At 43.3% G+C, this 18,994-nt stretch overlaps 1 protein-coding gene across 1 annotated transcript in view; it reads left to right on the top strand.

Annotated features, from left to right (window-relative positions):
• Positions 1-18,994, top strand: part of UBE2F (ubiquitin conjugating enzyme E2 F (putative)) — a 77,807-nt gene that overhangs the window by 39,980 nt on the left and 18,833 nt on the right. Inside the window, exons 6-7 of the mRNA XM_074264348.1 lie at positions 11,121-11,191; positions 16,874-16,931. Of these exons, the coding sequence (XP_074120449.1) occupies positions 11,121-11,191; positions 16,874-16,931 (129 nt within the window). The remainder of the gene's footprint in view (positions 1-11,120; positions 11,192-16,873; positions 16,932-18,994) is intronic.

Below are 18,994 nucleotides of genomic sequence, written 5' to 3'. Positions count from 1 at the left end.
GTCCACCCCCACTTCCAACTGCACCAAGTGCACATACCCTGCTCCCATGAGTTTCCAGAACAAACATTACAAAGGGTCAGTGAGGAAAATAAGCACTCATTCCTTCCCAACAAAGCAAACTGTATTTGGGCACAAAACTGCCCCACTGCTGAAATATTCCATTAGAAATCACAAAGGCCCAGAGGTATGTTGACTGTCCAAGTCAAACCAAATCAGAATGAAATTACTGCAGAGATGTGATTGTCCAGGGGCCAGAGCCTCACAGGCCAGTTGGGGGATGTGAAGGAAGGAAAGTCTGCTATGGAGACCTGCCCCCAGTCCATCCTGGCATCGGGGCCGGACATTTCCTCTCTCGGGGCCTCAGGCAACTCTCTACAGCACCAGTGTCAGGAAAGCTGAAGATGTGTGGAGGTAGAGGGCCTTGGTTTACTGGGAGTTCCCTATTCCATTTCAATCCAAGGGCTAAATCATGAAATTTCCACAACTTCAAGGGCATGGGAGCTGGGATAACAGTAACTCTCAGTAGAAACAGGGATGCAGTCAAGAATCTTACCTTAACCCTAAAACCTTGTCTGATCTTGTGGATGCCCTCCATTTTGGAGTTGCCATTATATTTATTTTTATACCAAAAGGGGGAGAAAGATATTGATCCCATTCTTTAAACTGCAAAGATATACTCCTGGCAGTTATGGTTGTTGGCTAGAAAATGGGCTTGCCTGCTTGAAGCTTGGTTACCAAAGTTCGGTAACTCTTGGGGTTGGGGTTAATGACCCCAAGTATTGCTCTTGGTGGTCGGGGATTTCAGATAAATTGTGAATGGTTGCATTAGCCAAGAAAGAACAGCAGCAAGAATGGGATGAGGATGAGGGGATGGGAGCACGCTCTTCACTGGGTCACGTAGAGTCCTCAATGTTACAGGAATAAATAGCTTTCATTTTGGAGGATCCTCTCCTGCAGTCATGTACCACTTAGGCTTAATTATTAAAAAGATATAAATGAGTTCAGTTTATTAAGGAGCCATTCACTCATGTGGTAGGACAGATGAATTAATAAATTTGAAAAGAGCAGAGTAAACAAAGAGGAATTGCTAAAAGCAAAGCAAATATCTTTTGGCAGAAGCCATTTCCTTAATGGAACTTGGCCTTAATAATTGCTTTTACATTATGTATATCAAAATTAAATTTCTATTGCATCACATTTTATTAATTTTAAATATTAATTTAAGCATTAAGATGGTTTTGGTTCTTTTGTAGCAAAGAGACCCTAAATCTGTTGTGACTATGGAAGGTCATGACTTTCGTTTTAGACTACTGAATTCAGATTTACAGTCCTAAATGTATCCTAGTTCTTTGTGTGGTTGAAGAGTAAGTTAAAGCATTTATTAGTGTTGTGTGTGTGTATGTGTGTGTGTGTGTGTGTGTGTGTATGTGTGTGTGTGTGTGTGTGTGTGTGTGTGTGTGTGTGTGTGTGTGTGTGTTTTCATGTAGGTTAACTCAGTGAAATACTGATTCTCTTTTTATCTTTGGAAAAATCATCTTTATTAGGAATAGGTGAGCCTTGTTAAAAAAAAAAATAGACTTATTCAGTATAAATAAGTTTCATTTCACGTTCTCATTATCTGAACATAGTTTTAAAACCATGTGTGTACTTCCTTTTTTCTGATTAAATTCTTCCCTTTAAATTTAAAACTAAAGTCTCTTTTGTCCAAACCTACTATAGGGACAAAATAATGTCCTTTATAACTTTAAAAGTATACTATTACTGGTTGTTTTTTTGGATTTGGTTTTTTGTTTTAGTTTTTTTTTTTTTTTTTTTTTTTTCAGTAAAAATTCATTTTTCCTGCTTACAAGTTAAGGACTTTACTTTAATTTTTATGCATCTAACTTGAAACATAGCCCAATTTTTGAAAATGTTTTAGTAACTTTAAAAAATGTCATTATCACTTTTCAATAATTATCCCCACCATAGAGTCCTTCCTTATAATAAAGACATAAAATTGATCAAAACTAACTAGGCCTTTGACCATCCTCTCTCTAGTTAAAACACACAGATCTTTGGGAGTATAGAAATAGTTTTCCTCACAACTTCAATTGCTTCACAAAAAAGAAGAAGAAGAATAACAAGAACAACAAACTTTTTAAAAATACCTTTCCTCTATCTTGCTCTTAAATTTCCTCATACCCCATTTTATCTTGGGGATATTCCTTGTATCCCTCCAAATCAGCATTTCCAAGTTCTTTCACTTTATATTTTGAGCCCCAAATTAGTCTACAGTCACATATGTTGGGAAATGCTACTTTGGTGATATAAAAGTCAGCTCGTTCAAGTTGGAGTAAAAGATCAAGATTTCCCCATTAACATAGGCATAGTCTCCACTAACATCTGACAGAGTGCTAGAAATTCTAATTCTAGCAATTAAAATAAAGAAATTAAAGGACCAAGCTTGGGTAAAGAGAGATAAAACTGTTCCTTCTTCCAGATGATATGATGGTTTACTCAGGAGATCTTTGAGAACAAATGAAGCCAGTCAAGATAATTAAGTGTTTCAACAGTGTAACTGGACTTAAAATAAAAATAAAGCAACAAAATCCATAAATAGTTTGATTATGTAGCATTTAAAAGCTTTTCACAAACAAAATCAATGCAGCTAGAGTCAAGAAAAAAGTTACGGATTAGAGTTGGGGGGAAGGCTTTCCATCAAATATTTCTGATAAAAGTACAACATCCAGATCTGTAAGGAAATGAGTCGTTCCCCAGTAGATAGGTGGTCAAAGGAAATGAACAAACAGTTCTTAAAAGAAAAGTTGCAAAGAACCATAAGGAAAAAATGTTTCAGATCACTAATAATAAGGAAAATACCAATAATAACCACTCTGAGGTTTTACCCATCACCCCTAAAATGGGCAAAACTGATAAAACTTAGGAATCATCGTTTTAGATGAGCTTTGGAAAAGAGGGCAACAATATCAACCTGCTGATGAAACTGAGTCTTGGAATGATGCCAGAAAAGGGATGAAGATGGTTACTGACCCAAGAGAGTCACTGCCACGGGTCCAGGATCAAAAGAAAGGCCCCATAGAAATGAAAACCTGAGTAGCGGCGCTTTCTAAAGAGCAAGAAAGGCTGGAAACAGAGTAGATATCAGTGCACTGGGGAATGGGGAATTTGTGGGCCATGAACACAAGGGGATAAGAATCTGTGGGTGACCTCAGAGAACTTATACAAATTGGGGAAACATTGTTCATAATGACTACAGCCATATAAGGGGAAAGAACAGTGTTAATGGAACGTGTTGTCATGATTAGAGTTTGGGCCCCAAAGAAGTGAGATAAGGAGATGCCTTTTTTTCTTTTTTACTGAATCTTTTGGTTTGGGGGAAATTTAGCGAATGGAGCACTACCAGTAACATCAGGCTTAATGTTCCAGAATAGCTTTGTTTTTCTGGATTTTATTCTTTGTTATGAAGACTCTAGGGCAGGAGGAAGGATATTTGGGGAAATGCAGATTATGGGGGAAAAATAAAAGATATTTTTATTTTAAAAAATAAAGAAAAAGTTATAAAAATTAAGAAAAAACTTTTTTCATCAAGCATTTCTGATCAGAGTTTGTCATCCACAATCTGTAGAGAAATGAAGCATTTCCCCCAACAAATTACTGGTCAAACAATATGAAAATATTCAAATCAAGAAATGCAAAAGCTCAATCATATGAAAATAATTTCAAATCACTAACAAAAAGAGAAATGTTTATTGAAACAACATAGGTGCTCACACCCATCCTATTGGCCAAGACAACAAAAAATATAAAGTATTGAACTGGCACATACTTCCTATTTAGAGCTACAGATTGGTACAATGGATGTGAAAAACAATTTAGAAGTTACCAGTGTTCTATCCTATGACCCAGAGATCCCACTCCTGCAGGTTAGGTCAGATGGAAATAGAAACTGGAACCACTAATTGCTCTACTCACATATTGACTTAAAACCCACATATTAATATTACTTAAGTTCTATTATATTTGTATTTATTTTGTTAAATATTTTCCAATTACATTTTAATCTCATTCTGCCAGCTGGTCACAGTGTTTATTTGATCTCTCTGTACTAGAGGATTTACATCTAAAGGAGGCCAATGGCAGTCAGCCAATCAGTAAGCATTTATTTATTAAGTACCTATGTGTACCGGGCACTGGGTTAAGTGCTAACCAAAAAAAAAGACCAAAAAAAAAATTATAGCAGTCCTGTTTTGTAATAGGAAAAAGCTACAAACAAGTTACATACTCATCTATTGGGGAATGAAAAATAACTGAACATTATGGTATATGAATAAAAGGGCATATACTGTAAGAAATCAGGAATATGAAGAGTTCAGAGAAACAGAGAAAGACTTGTATGAACTGCTGTAAAGAAAGCAGAAGAAAAAGAGCAACATGTACAGTGACTACAATAATGTAAAGATAACAATTCAGATGAAATCCAGTGGCCATTTTTAGTTCCAGATAACTGATGTTCAAGCAAACTTTTTTTTAATTTTGTTTTGGGGTTTTTATTGTTGTTGCTGTTGGTGGTGGTGGTGGTGGTGGTGGGGTGTGTGTGTGGCACTTGGGACTAAGTGACTTTCCCAGAGTCACACATATCTAGTAAGTATCAAGTATCTAGGCCAGATTTGAATTCAGATCCTTCTGTCTCCAGGGCCGATATTCTATTCCCTGCCCCTTTTTTCTTTTCCTTTAAGGAATTATAAACCACTGGAACAAACACAACAAAAGTCTGTTCAGTCATGACCACTATATTATATTTCTTTGCTTAACTTTTTTTTTTTTTTTTTTTTTTTAAGACCATGGAAAAGTACTCTAGGTGTGGGAGTGGTCCTAATTATTTAGAACTTGAAGATTTGGAAGAATTTAAACATTTGATGCAGATTAGTTGAATATTAAATCCCAATTTCTTGAGAAAATGTTCTTAACATCCATAAGATAGACTAGGGCATCTGATTTTTGAAGAATAATTTACTTACCAAAGAAACACTGAGAAATGAACATTTCAACAGATTGAGGAGATATAATTACTCCTAAGGAGAAGGGAAAGGGGTCTAGAATCAAGATCTCTTCAGTGTAGAATTGTCCATTGTCCAATGTAGATCAGCCCCTGCCCTGAAACTTTGTAATTCTGGGGCAGAGTTTAAGTGACTACTCCTTGGTCACATGCCTGTGTGAGTCTGAGGCAAGCTTTGAACCCAGGGCTTCTGGACTCTAGTGCTGTTCCTTCACATACTATTCCATTTCCTGCCTCAGCCATACTGTTCCATATGAAAATGGGAAGGGTTTAATCAAGTGAAGAGTCAAGTTGTTCTCTCCACTAACCTAGAGCTACCCTATCAGCCCAACTTCCAACAGAAAGAAACCGTGGGTTGTCACGCACAGCAGGAACAGCTATCAAATATGGGCCAGAAAGTCAGAGTTAGCAGCAAGAGGATTTTGTTCATCGGCTTGGGGGGCTGTAAAATTTGCCAGATTTGACTGCTGAATAGGAAATAAGCCACCGATTTAAACACAGGTAGCAGTTTGCTTTGGATGTTTAAATGGGGTGTATCAGTTTTACAGTATGTCCAATGGTCTTACAGGACCTTTTAAAATTTAGCAGGAGGTCATTAGCTTCGTTGTAGGAAATGATCCTCTGGAGATGCTCAGAACTCATGATGCTTAGCGTTGTCCAAGGGGCAGGAGATTGGAATCAGCTGACCATGTCCTTGAGATTGAGGTGATGCCCCTGCCCAGAAGGGTCCTAGCCTGTAAAATCCAACATTGTGACTTCTTCCTGATTCATCTTGTCTCTATAAAGAAACTCTTGAAGCCCAAAGCCTCTTGGGAGCCACTTGCTCACTCCATCTCCCTTCCATCTCATATTTGGATAGCTGTGGATTTTTGTTTTGGTTTGGGTTTGGTTTTGAATTTAATATTTCTCCCCAATTACATGTAAAAACAATTTTAGCATTCATTTTTAAAACTTTCAAGTTCAGATTTTTTCTCTCTCCATCTCCTCTCATTGAGAAGTTAGTCAGTTTGATATAGGTCATACATAAGAAAAATAAAGTTAAAAAAAATGCTTCAGTCTATATTCAGATGCCATCAGTTCCTTCTTTGGAGGTAGATAATCATTTTTCTTCAGAAGTCCTTCAGAATTGTTTTGGATCATTGCATTGCTGAGAAAGTGAAGTCATTCACAGCAGATCATCTAGCAATACTGCTTTTTAATACAGTACATTTCACTTTGTAGCAGTTCACGTACGTCTTTGCACATTGTGTCCCCCATGAAATGGGGAGTTCCTGGAGAACAGGGATTGGTTTTGCCTTTACACACTTAGTGCAAAGCCTGGCATATAGTAGGCACTTAATAAATGTTTATACCCCATCCCCTCCACCTTGTCATTCATTTCCCACTCTCAGGTCATGTTTCCTTTTCCTATGGAGCAGGTGACAAAAAAATATAAAACTTAAAACTGCCTCTCACCTTCTTTCATCCTTCTTCTCCCCCACCTGTCACTCCCTCCAAACAGAAGGATCCTAGATGTAAAGCTAGAGAGAACTTTGCCTGATTTTGTGACAGCTGCCCAGCTGGTCTCTGCCTCAGATCTCCCTGCTCTGCCCCTCTCCAGGCCATCATGATTATCCTGAAGCTCTGGCCATGTTCCTCCTCTGCCAGTTTCTGGTAGCTTCTTGTGGCCTGGGGAATCAAATGAAAATTCCCTGGTTTACCTTTTTGTTTCCCTTCTCAGCTTTATCCCAGCCTCCTGGGATAAGACGTCTCTCCTTTCTCTGCAATCCTGGTCTCCTCCCTGCTCCTCTGTCCCAGCTGTCCATCTCGGGCCCCATTGCCTTTGTCCTGGTTGACCCCCATCCCTGGCACGGGCCCTTTCTCCTGGATTTCCAGAGGCTTTTGCAAAAAGCCCCCCACTGCTCTCAAACACCTCTGGGTTTATGTGTATTTATTCTCTTTATTTAATCTGTATGTATGTGCATATGTGCACAAACACGCACATCAAGAGCTATTCTAATTGTCTTCCCTGTTAGAATGGAGATTTCTGGGTAACAGAGATCAGTTCATTTACTGAATTTCGTGTCCCCATCAGTGCCTGGGGTCCAGCAAAGGCCCAGTGTTGCACACAGTGCAGAGAGCCACATTCAGTGGCAGCCTCAGTCACATAGTAACCGATTAACTCTGGCAAGTCACTCCACCCTGTTGGCCTGTTTCCTCTCTAAAATGGGAATAATAATCACAACACCTCCTTCCCAACCTCCTTGTGAAGATCTAGGGCGACAATGCTCTGAGCACTTTGTCTGGCACATCGTATATAAATGTGAGCTGTGATTGTGCTATCAGAGCCAGCATGTAGTTGGCACTTAATCAGTGCTTGTTAATTGATTCACACACAGGTTCTGAGCCTGCGTGCCAGCGCTGTCTCCAATCAGTGCGTTTCTCTTTTGTTCTTAAGTTCCCGCTTTCTGACCAGTTATTCGACTTTTAGCAAAACAAAACTTACTATTAACAATAGGACCTTAAGATTAATTCCAAAGATTTCAGTTTAAACTATCGTCTCACGTGACTAGTGTGGAAATACATTTAAAATGATTGTACATGTATAACCTTGATCAGATTGCTTGCTGTCTTGGAGAGCAGAGAGTTAAACAAGGGAAGGAGATAAAAAATTGGAACTCAAAAGATCCTTCAGCCCCAGGTTCTTCAACTCTAAAATGACCTCAGTAAAACCGGTAGCATTTACTTAAGAAAGATGATTTGAAGATCAAAAGAGACAATGGATACTCAATTAAAAAAAAAAAAAAATTAGTTCTCCAGAAATGTCAGCTATCTCATCTACATGATTTTTGAGTTTCTTTAAATGAATTTTTAAGTGCCCACTATGTTCCAGCCCAGATATAGATATCACGGTCCTCTTCAAGAATAAAACAACAGAAATAAAAATAATTGTTAAGACACTATGCTGAGTGCTTTAAAAATATTGTTTTGTGTGATCCTCATCATAGAAAGATGCTATTGTTTTCCTTATTTTACACTTGAGGAAACTGAGGCAGATAGCAATTAAGTAGCTTGCCCAGAGTCACACAGCTGGTAAGTATCTAAAAGCAGATTTGAAGTCGCTGCTCCTAACTCCAGACCTCTTCACTGTACCCCCAGCTGCCTTCCTATTTCCCAAAGAGTATTGGTACAGAGTGGGAATTCTTTACTGACTAAATTCAATTCCACAAGCAGTTATTAAATGCTTAGTGGGTGCAAGAAATCCAACTCAATAGTCATACAGAAAAATTCCCAAATCTGTGATAGAGAAATGCAAATTAAAACAATTCCTGAGTGTCACACCCACAAATTGACAAAAATGACAAATGTGGGAGAGGCTGCAGGAAAACAAGCACCCATGAGAACCATTAGTGGCTGTGAATTGAGACAGTCAAAGTCAAACTTCATAAATCATGAGAAGCATCAGCCCTGTTTGTAGACCCCCTTGCTTCTCTTTGTTCCCCCATGCCAAGTCTTGACAATTGGGAAATCGGCCTTCTTTGTTCTTTATATACTTTTTCTTCTCCAGGAGACTCTTTTCAGGTTCCAGCAACCTCTGGTATTCTTTCCATATTAGCCATATTAGTACTTTAGCTTATTGAGATCTCTCTCAGAGAGAGCCGAACTCTAAATGGGGTTGGGTTTAGACTACCATTACTAGGCCTTTTTATTGGCACTCTCAGCTGTGGAGACAATTCAAAGAAAAAAAGAAAAACAACTTTAAAACTACTTCCAGCCGGAGCTGGTTGTTTATTCTTAGACAATGGTCTGAGATGAATAATCTCAGGAAAGAATGGCATCCAGAAGTGGAGGTGGGCTTTGCTGAGCCATCTCACTCTTGCTTGCTTCTAGGAAATGGAAACTGACTCTTCTCATTCTTTTGCTTCATTAATTTTCTTCTTTCTACGGGAAGTTTCTTGTGGTTTAAAAAAAAAAAATCTTTAAGTAGATCTGACCCCAGCAAAGTTTTTCTAAACATATTATATATAATTCAGATCGATAAATTTCTCAAATTTTTTTAGTTTCAGTGGGATATTTCATTGGAGATTTCAAGATTATCTTTTTGCATTCTTAATGAAAAACATTTATTTTCGTAGAGATATTGTAGAAAAATGGTTCCATTGACATAAATTTTCAGAGACATCTTTTTTCCCCTCTTTTTAATCCTATATATGATAACCTTGAAAATCATTCCAGGAAAAAATTAATCAAATTACCTTTATATGATATGGGTATGCTATTAGATTCAGTTCTTTTTTTAATAATATTTTTTCCAATTACATGTAGAGATAATTTTCAACATTTATAAGATTGTGATTTCCATTTTCTTTCTCCCTCCTTCCCTCTTCTCCTCCCTTCCCAAGATGGCAAGCAATCTAGTCTTATCCCCTCTCCCAAATGACCTTGTATTTCATTTTTATACATAATGATCCTTTGAGATCTCATTTATCTAGCAGGGAAGGAGGGATTCCATTCAAATACTAACTTAATCCAAATACTACCTAATTAGCAAAGTTTCTTAAATTTTCTTTTCTTTTTTTTTTTTTTAATATATATATATATATATATATTAAAAAAAGAAGAAGGGAAATTGTATGTGTGTGTGTATATATATATATATATAATTTCCCTTCTTCTTTAAGTACAAGGTATAGATACCCTGCATCCCATAAATCTTTAGAAAACCAATTCTCTTTATAGGTACTAATGAAAAAGCAAACCTCATAAATCCTGAGATAGCATCAGCCCTGTTTGTAGACCCCCTTGCTTCTCTTTGTTCCTCCCCCATCCCCACCCTGGCCAAGTCTTGGCAACTGGGAAATCGGCCTTCTTTGCTCTTTATATACTTTTTCTTCTCTAGGAAACTCTTTCCAGGTTCCATCAATCTCTGGTATTCTATCCTCTTTCTGGAAACTCATGTGGCCCATTGTCCCCTGGATTGGGGGCAAAGGCATCTGGTTCATCCCTCCTTTGTGACTTTTGGTGAATCACTGAATGCTTCGAGGCCTCAGTTCCTAGTCTTTAAGATAAGAGGATCAAGCTGGATGACCCTTTTGGTCCTTCCTGCTCTAAATCTGTGATCCTATTATACTAAGCAATAAGGAGAGCTCTGGTCTCTTTGACCTTACCACTTAAGTGTTGCCACAGTCACAGAGAACCCGAGACTATGCAGTTGAAAAGAGATCTAGTGCTCTATCTTGCCAACCTATGCCTGTTCCAGGGGTCACCGAACTCCTGCAGCCTCCATCCCGTTTCTCTTGCTTTTGTTCTCTGAGGATAGGAAAAGTAGGAAGTTGTACCCCTCCTCAGATCCTCGAATTCCACTCCTCATTCTTCCTGGCTTTCACCCCCAACTTCCTCTTTCAGGCTTCAGTTTCTTGAGATCCTTGTCCTGGAGCCTGGAATCCAGTTCTCTCCCCTTTCAGTGCCTATATCATTTCTGAGATGTAGAGTCCAGAACTGAGCTCCATGTTCTGGTGAGAATATTATGTCTCTCTTCCTTGGTGTTCTCTTGGTTTTGGGGGCCCCAAGCCACACGATTGTTGACTCGTGAACTCACAACCTTCTCAGTACCTCCCATTTTTTCACAGGAACAATTTTCTCACCATGTTTTTGGCATCCTAGATCCCATTTCATTTAAGGATACAATCACTTATCATTTTCAGCTGTAATTTGTAGAATTGAGAGTCCTAGAATATTGCAAAGGAACTTCATCATCGTGTAATCAAACTCTAGGTTTATATAGCTGAGGAGACTGAGGTCCTTTTATGGACCTTTTATTGGAGGACTTAAAGGTTGCTTTTAGATTCAAATAATTCTTTAGCTTATAGGTCATGGAAACCTTTCTTAGGAAAAATATAACAATGGATTCTGGGTTTAAAGATAGTTGTACTTAAGTATTCAGATTTCAGATTTGGAAAAGGGCCTGGCCTGTCGAGCTGAAAACAAAAAAAAAGAACTTTGGTGAGAGTTGCTGACAGTAATATAGCAATATTGTCACAATGATTGCTTTAGAATGCTATTGTAACCCCTCTCTGTCTTGCAGCCTCCCAAAGTAAAATGTTTGACTAGAATCTGGCACCCTAACATCACGGAGATGGGGGAAATCTGTCTGAGGTAAGTTTCACTACCTTCTCTGTATTCTCCACTCCCACCCACCCACCCCCCAAAGAAAAAAGAGACAAAAGGGATAAAGAAAAGAAAGTGATCTCTGTATAATTTTGAGGAATTTGTATTGGGGGGGGGGTTATTATCAGATCTATGGTATATGAGCAGCTAGGAGGCTAAGTGGATGGAATACTAGGCTTGGAATCAGAAATACTTATCTTCAAAAGCTGATCTCAGACACTTAATAGTTGAGTGGCCCCGGGCAAGTCACTTTACCCTGCTTGCCTCAGTTTCCTCATCTGTAAAATGAGTTAGAGAAGAAAATGGTAAACACTTTTAATATCTCTGCCAAGAAAATCCAAATGGGGTCCCCCAAGAGTTGGACACGGATGAAATGATGAACAACAACAACTAATTTCCTATGACCCGTAACCGTCTGCTCTTAGGACTTTGGTAATGCCATATCGCTCAATGAAAGATGATCTTGACAGTATGGGGCTGGCCCGTAACATGGAAGGGAATTCAGTAGCGTGTGTCGGGGCTGCTGGAAAGCTGGGGCCTTTTGTCAAAACTGGCAAAATATAGAAAGTTTTATGTATCTTTCCTTCCCTTCCTTGGAGCTCCTGGCTCTTTCCTAAGCACCCAGCACCCTCACATTTTTTTTTTTTTTTTTGCCCGTCTGAAGCAGGATCACAAACACATGTGTTCCCCATCTGTCTGCGACTAGACGTGTTCTTTTCATTGTTGATGTAAGCCCAGATCCTGTACCTGACTTTGGTGAAAAATTCTACTTTTTCTTGCAGATGAAAGTTACAGGGAAGCAGGGTTTTGGTCCAGGAGGAATTGGATAGCAATTTGAGTTGCCTGGTGGATACCTCCTGGTGCTTGATTCTATTACTCACCTCACAGCCATTCAGTTGCCAAATCTTGTTTCTTCCTTCCCAACATCTTGCCTTTCTCTCCACTTACATAGCCGCCATTTTTGTTCAGGCCGCCCTCGTTTGGCCAGACCATTACAGGAGCCTTTTCATGGGTCTTCCTGTTTCAATCTCTTCCTCCACTCCAAGCCTTCTTCAAGTCAGTGCTAGTGATTTTCATAAATTAGAGTGAGAGTGACCTGTCCATCCCCTACTCAGGAATCTCCCAGTGGCTCCCTGTTATCTTCAGCGTCAAATACAAATCCTTCTGTTTGGCATTTAAAGTTTTTCAGGATCTCCCCCTTTCCTGGCTGTCCAGTCTTCCTATATCTTACTCCTCCCATGCATTCTAATAGCCTTGCCATTCCCCACACACACAGTGCTCCCTTCCCCACCTCTCTGCCTTTGTATTGCCTCCCGAGTGTCTCCCTCCTCATCTCAGCCTCTTAATTTCCCAGCTTCCTTTGCAGGAAACCTTTCCTGGCCAATAACTGTTGATGTCTGCAAATATCAGCTGATTTTATACTTACTCTCTGTGAAGTATGTGTATCTCTATATATTTTATAGAGAGATATAGATATTATCTCCCTCTTGCCCCAATTGCAATGTAAGCTCTTAATGGCTAGGACTGCATTGGCCTTTTCTTCACACCTCTGTCCTCAGCCCCATGCCCGGCACGTTGTGAATGCTTAAGAAGATTAATCAGCTAGCTTCTTTCCAGTGAAAGAGCCTTATTTTCTCTGATATCTTAAAACCCCCAAAATGAGATTTACTTTTGTACATATGACTTCACTAAAATCTTAGTTAATTAAACTGCTGGGACCTGCAATTTAAACAGTTTAACCAGAAACCCCTTTTGGGTTTAGTCTCATGTAGTTTTAGAGCTGGGAGGAACCTTGGAGGTCATTAAGTCCCTAAATAAAGAAAGAGAGAAGCTCGTGCTAAGCCCTTCTTTGTTAATTAAGGATCCTTTTGTGACTGATCTCCATTCCAGTATCAGGTGAATGAAAGGTGTGGATGGCAGTTTGGCCCCAGAAAATAGCACGGAAGTTGTTGGATTTGGGTTGAAGTCTTCACAATACATTGTTTTCAGGTTGTACAAAAATATAAATTCGGATAGAGTATTACACTTAGGTCAGATTGACTAAATGTTAGTTTAACTTCTTCCTGTTGATGAAGTGGAAGTTTCTGGAGAGCAGGAACCAGTTTGCCTTTGTATTTCTACTTCCAGTGCCCAGAACAGTGCCTGACTCAGAGCAGGCACTTAATACCTATTTAGGAGTCGATACCCATTTCCTTGGACTTAACAGTCCAGTATAGTCCCAGTTGGTTGGTATATTAACCTGCCATATCCCTGTGCCAGGTTATCAGTGTGTTGGTGTTTGTAGTGGACAGAGAGAAAGTAATTTCCTCTAGACATGACATCCAAAACCCTGTGGCAAGGTTAGAAAAGGAAAACTTCCAGAATGTGTGGAAATCCCTTTTCATAATCAGTGAGCAACAGCCGGGAAACACCAAGATGGCCGTTAAATAATAAGAGCCTTCACAGAGCTCGTCAGGGTGGGTGGAAGTGATCCCACATCAGCCTTGTGATGTAGATGCTATGGTCATTCCCCTTCTGCAGATGAGGAAACTGAGGTACAGAAATGACTAGGGTCACATGGCTGGCAACTGTACAAGGAGAGATTTGAACTCAGGTTTTTCAGACGTGGAGGCCACTGCTCTGTAGGCTGGGCCCCCTGCATGGAGGCTGGGTGATGGTGCCACTTCCGGGGGTGCTGGGCTCCCCTCCCTGGAGATCTTCTCACAGGCTTATGGGGGGGGGGGGCTGAACACCCACTGGTCATTTCTCTGCTGCTTGCTGACGTGGCTGTTGGTCTTTTCTCAGTCCTCACCCTTGACCTGCTGCCTTCAACATGACGGTTCTCTTCTTCTTGAAGGGCCCTGCTCACGTTTGTGTGTCAGATCTCTGCTCTTTTACCTCTCTGAGCTTGGAGAGTTTCCCACCTGGGAACCGTAAAGGTCCCAACTGCTACATTCCCTTCTCTCCTTCCCCTTTCTGTCCTGTTTCGTGCTCTGCTCAGCTCCCATGGGTTCAGTTATCATCTTTGTGCAGAGGGCTGTCTGCACTGCTCGTCCTGCCCTGACCTCCTTTCTTGTAACTCCAGTTGTCCAGGAAACATCTTTTTTTTTTTTTTAATATAGCTTTTTATTTACCAGATATATGCCTGGGTAATTTTTCAGCATTGGCAGTTGCAAAACCTTTTGTTCCAACTTTTCCCTCCTTTCCCCCACTTCCTCCCCCAGATGGCAGGTTGACCAATACATGTTACCTATGTTAAAGTATAAGTTAAATACAATATACGTATACATGTCCAAACAGTTGTTTTGCTGTACAAAAAGAATCAGACTTTGAAATAGTGTACAATTAGCCTGTGAAGGAAATCAAAAATGCAGGCGGACAAAAATAAAGGGACTGGGAATTCTATGCAGTGGTTCACAGTCATCTCCCAGAATTCTTTCGCTGGGTGTCGCTGGTTCAGTTCATCACTGCTCTATTGGAGCTGATTTAGTTCATCTCATTGTTGAAAAGGGCCACGTCCGTCAGAATACATCCTCATACAGTATCGTTGTTGAAGTATATAATGATCTCTTGGTTGTCCAGGAAACATCTTGAACTCAGCATGTCCAGAACTGAACTCAGTATCTGTTCCCCTAATTCTTTCCTCTCCCTCATCTCCTTATTTACTGTCAAGGACACACTGTCCTCCTGTCAGTCACCCAGACTCAAAAACAGTCATTTCTGTTTTCATAGCATCTCACTTGCCTCCCTTCTCTCTAATCTTGCTCCCGAGTCTTGCTGCCTGGACCACGGTAATAGCTGCTGGTGGGATCCCCTGCCCAAGTTAATACGGTAGTCACTCAATGAAAAGAATAGATCAGAAATCTTTTTTGACCTCAGCTTCCAATTAAATAATAATCAGACCCAAGGTGCAATTAGAAAACTTATTCCTTCGATGGTTGATAATTGAGAGAATTTTTGAAATGTTTGAGCCATCCCGGAACAGGGAAAGAAGCTGTCCTAGAATCAGCCATCTCTGGTTGATTGCTTAATTGGGGGTTTTTGGCGATAAGGAAAATGCCTGAATTCCAGACAGGTTTATGGAGCTCTCTTTGCTAGACAAGATCATCCTCAAAATGAGAAAATCCTTTCAAGACCTTGGCCTTTGCCCTTGAACAGCTCTAAGGACAGATGAGTGGTTACTGAAATCTTCCCCTTATGTTCTGGAGATAATATTACAGGCATCTCTCGTATCTCTCAGGCAGCAAGCCTGAAAACATTCCTTGTTTTCCCATTTTAAAATCTTCTTTCCCATGAAGGAATAAGTTCCCATCCCAAATTGAGAGTTTAGCTCTTTTAATTTTCTTAGCCAAGATTTTATTATTCTTAGTTCTAAAAATACATAATTATATAGGAGGAAAATGTTGGGTTGTATGGCACTGGAGAGCATGTATACCATCCTTTCTTTTTTATACATCGTATTTCATTTTTCCAAATACATGCAACATTCACCTTTGCAAAACCTTGTGTTCCAGATTTCTCTCCTTCTCCTCACTTCTCCCTCCCCTCAAGACAACAAGTTTATAAGTGCCCCCTAAGAAGCATAATGGCAGTCAGGGAGGGGGGCATGGGAAAGGCTGTGAAGTGGCAGACTAAAGGACCGGGAAACTTCTCAGTCTGACCCCGGGCCCGCTGCTGTCTGTGGGGGCTCCTTCCCACAGAGTCTGCCGGCCGCAGGATGGGGGCAAGGCTGGAAACTCAGAACGTCCGACAGAAATGAGGGGGGACGGGGGCCCGCAGATGAGGTATGGCTGTGGCCCAGCACCCCGGGGCCTGCCCCTGCAAACATAACTCTGGAGATTTCTCGACCTGTGGATCCTGCGCCTCCATTTGCCGTCTGTCAGATCCACCAAGGAATAGAGAAGAGGGATTAGAAGGAGAAGAAATGTCAGAGATCCAAGATCTGAGTCCACTTTGGGGATACTTTGAGGAGTTGATTTATCCAGAAAGCATCCTGACTGGGGATGGGGGCTTGTTGTCAGCCAAAGGATCATCTGCTTTCCATTTTCCTCATCCCCAAAAGATGCTGCCACCTGGTGGACTGGAGAGGTCTGGCTTGTCTCCTGAAAACTAGGAAATCAGTGTTAGATTTAGAGTACTTACAATGTTACTGCTATCACCCCCAGAATCCATCACATTCTCCGGTAAAGACCCCTTCTCCTAGTCTCTGCCACATGGTAAAGAGTGGGGCCAGGTGTTAGATGAACAGCTGTCTGGCACTGCCATGGTTGGGGGCTGGAAGGGCATCTGGTCTGAGAAGGGCCTGCACAGCCTGGGTGAACATAGGCCCTTGGGGAGCATGCAGGGAGGGCAGCAGTCCCTGGAGGGTCTTTGGTTCTCTAAGGGAGCCTGGGCAGGAAGACCCCACAGAGCAGACAAAGTGGGAGGCTGTAGGCCCGTCCCGAGGGTTCTTCTGGAGGAGAGACTTCCCCGTACTGACAGCTGAGCTCTGCTCCAGATGTTGGCCCCTGGAGGCCCCTGCTCAGCAGAAGGCTGTTGGGAAAAGGGTTGCCTGCTGGGGCTTTGGAGGAGAGGATCCGCACCAGAAAGAGCCAGACCTTTAGTCCCTGAGAGGGGCGCGTTGTGAACTCCCCCTGGGAGGCCCTGTCCGTGAGACCCCGAATGAGCAGCCTGTGTTTTCCTGTCTTTCAGCTTACTGAGAGAACATTCAATCGATGGCACTGGATGGGCACCCACCAGAACGTTAAAGGTACGGAACCCCTTTCACCTCCTCCGGTAGTGATGTCAGACTATCCCAGGTGCAGCCGCTTACTCTCTGTACCCAGGTGCAGTCCTAGAGCCTCCAGGAACCCGGGAACCCATTCTGCTGAGGAAGAAGGGGGGGGGGGGCGGCTCTCTGGCCTTGACCCCTCATGACTTGTCCCCTATGGAGGGTCAGCTCTGGGAGGGCGCACCACTAGGTCCCGGTGGCTGCTGGTGGGCAGGAGCTCTTCCCTGCATGGGGCGGCCTTCCCCTCCCCAGCTGCCCTCCTCCGGCCCGGCCCTGCCTGGGCCACTGGGGCAGCCTCCTGCCTTGTGTTCATGTCTATAGGGGTCTAAGGGGAAAAAGCGCGGAATCTGACGGCCTGGCGTGTGCCGAGCACGAGGGGGGCGGGGGGGGCGCCCAGGGACCTAGGGCCGGGGGACCATCATGGGGCACGGGGGCCGACGGGGCAGCGGGGCCTGAAGAAAGTGCCCCCAGCTTTGAGGCCGCTCCCCTCTGAGCTCCGCAGCTCCCGCCTGCTCTGCGGACGCTCAGCCTGCAGGGGGCACCAAAGAGCAAGGAGCCGAGCCGCGAGAGGAGGGGGAGGAAATGCAGGCCGGCCGCCGCGCCCCTTCCTCGCGCTCAGCCCCGCCCACTTCTGTGCCCCTCCCTGTTCTCGCCTCAGATCCCGGGGCGCTGGCGAACTCGGTTTCCATTGTGGCCCAACTCCGTAAAACTCCCCCGCCCCCCTCCTCCTCAGGCCCCGGCGCAGGGCCTGTTGTCTGCTGAGCTGCTTTTTGTGCCAAGCTCCCTCCCGCCGCTGCTTCTTCCCGAGTCCTTTCCGCAGCTCCTCCCACAAATGTCTTCTTCCCTGTTTGAGAACTAAATGTCCACGTGGGGGGGAACAGCACCTTTGACAAGTGGCCGCGGGGTCCCAGCAGCCCCCCACTAATAAACGCCGCCCAGGCCCAGCTGATGCAGCGGTTTTCAGGGCGCTAAATGCTGGCGTTTCTAAAATAAACCTTTGGGGCGTCCTGCCCCCTTAGACCCGGCAGTGCCGAAAACAAGGCCTCTGGCGGCTTTCTCGGAGCTTCTGGTGCTGAGAACGCCCGTTCCCCGAACCCGGTCCGAGGTTCTGGGGCGGCCGCCGGGGTTGCAGCCTGGCCCCCGGGCCGCTCACTGGCCAGGCGGGCCTGCTGCCCACGGTGCCCTGAAATCAGGGCAAGGACGGAGGGAGAGCGGAAGCTGCCCCGGCCAGGCTGGGCTGAAGGAGGAGATGGGCCTGGGCCGCTGGCCCGGAGTGGGGCTGAGGGAATGGTGGGGCCGCGGCCTCCGTCTGCCTCTCACCGCAGGACGTAGTTGGGGAGGGAGGCCCGGGGCACGGATGGAGGCAGTGAGGACGGAAGGAGGGCAGAGTCACCAGAGAAACAATCCCAGGGAATTATGGGGGGGGGAGGCAATGGAGGAGACGGAAGACTAGGGAGCCCCGGGGAATGTTTAACAATCGGCTCTCCGAGGTGGAGGCGGAGGAGAACATATACATCATCTCTCAGTTTAACCTCCATCACTTTCTTAAGTCTGGATGATGAACCAAGCCCCATTTGTAGTGTTTGCTGCTTTCTGAACTGTAGATGCTCCCCCTGGACAGCCGCTCGTGTGAGCCAGTACCGGGTGCGTTGGTCAGGGAGAAGGAGAGAGAGCTGGGAAAGGGCCTTGGTGACCTTGGAGAGGCCCGGGGGTGTGGAGCCAGCGACAGAGGCCCCCTCCGAGGTGGGGGAGGCACGTGTTCCACCTGCTCCTCTCCCTAGGTGGTGGTTACGGGCAGGTGTCCGCAAAACGGAGGGGGAGGAGGGATTCATTGCATGAGCTCCTTGTGACCCAAGGCAGAGCTGGGATGGGCTGGGGTGGCCATTGGTCAACTCAGGAAGAAACACTTCTGCACTAACCCACCTCATGGAGCCAGATTCGCCAGCCCAAAGCATAGATGGAATTGATGATAATAATAATAATAATAGTTACTCTTGTCTTGCTGTAATATTTTCCTCCTATTTCCCAAAGTATGAAGCTCC

The sequence above is a fragment of the Sminthopsis crassicaudata genome, chromosome 4, assembly GCF_048593235.1.
Source record: "Sminthopsis crassicaudata isolate SCR6 chromosome 4, ASM4859323v1, whole genome shotgun sequence".
Lineage (NCBI taxonomy): Eukaryota > Metazoa > Chordata > Mammalia > Dasyuromorphia > Dasyuridae > Sminthopsis > Sminthopsis crassicaudata.
Note: the sequence above shows the minus strand (reverse complement) of the source record. Positions and strands in the feature narration are given on the sequence as shown.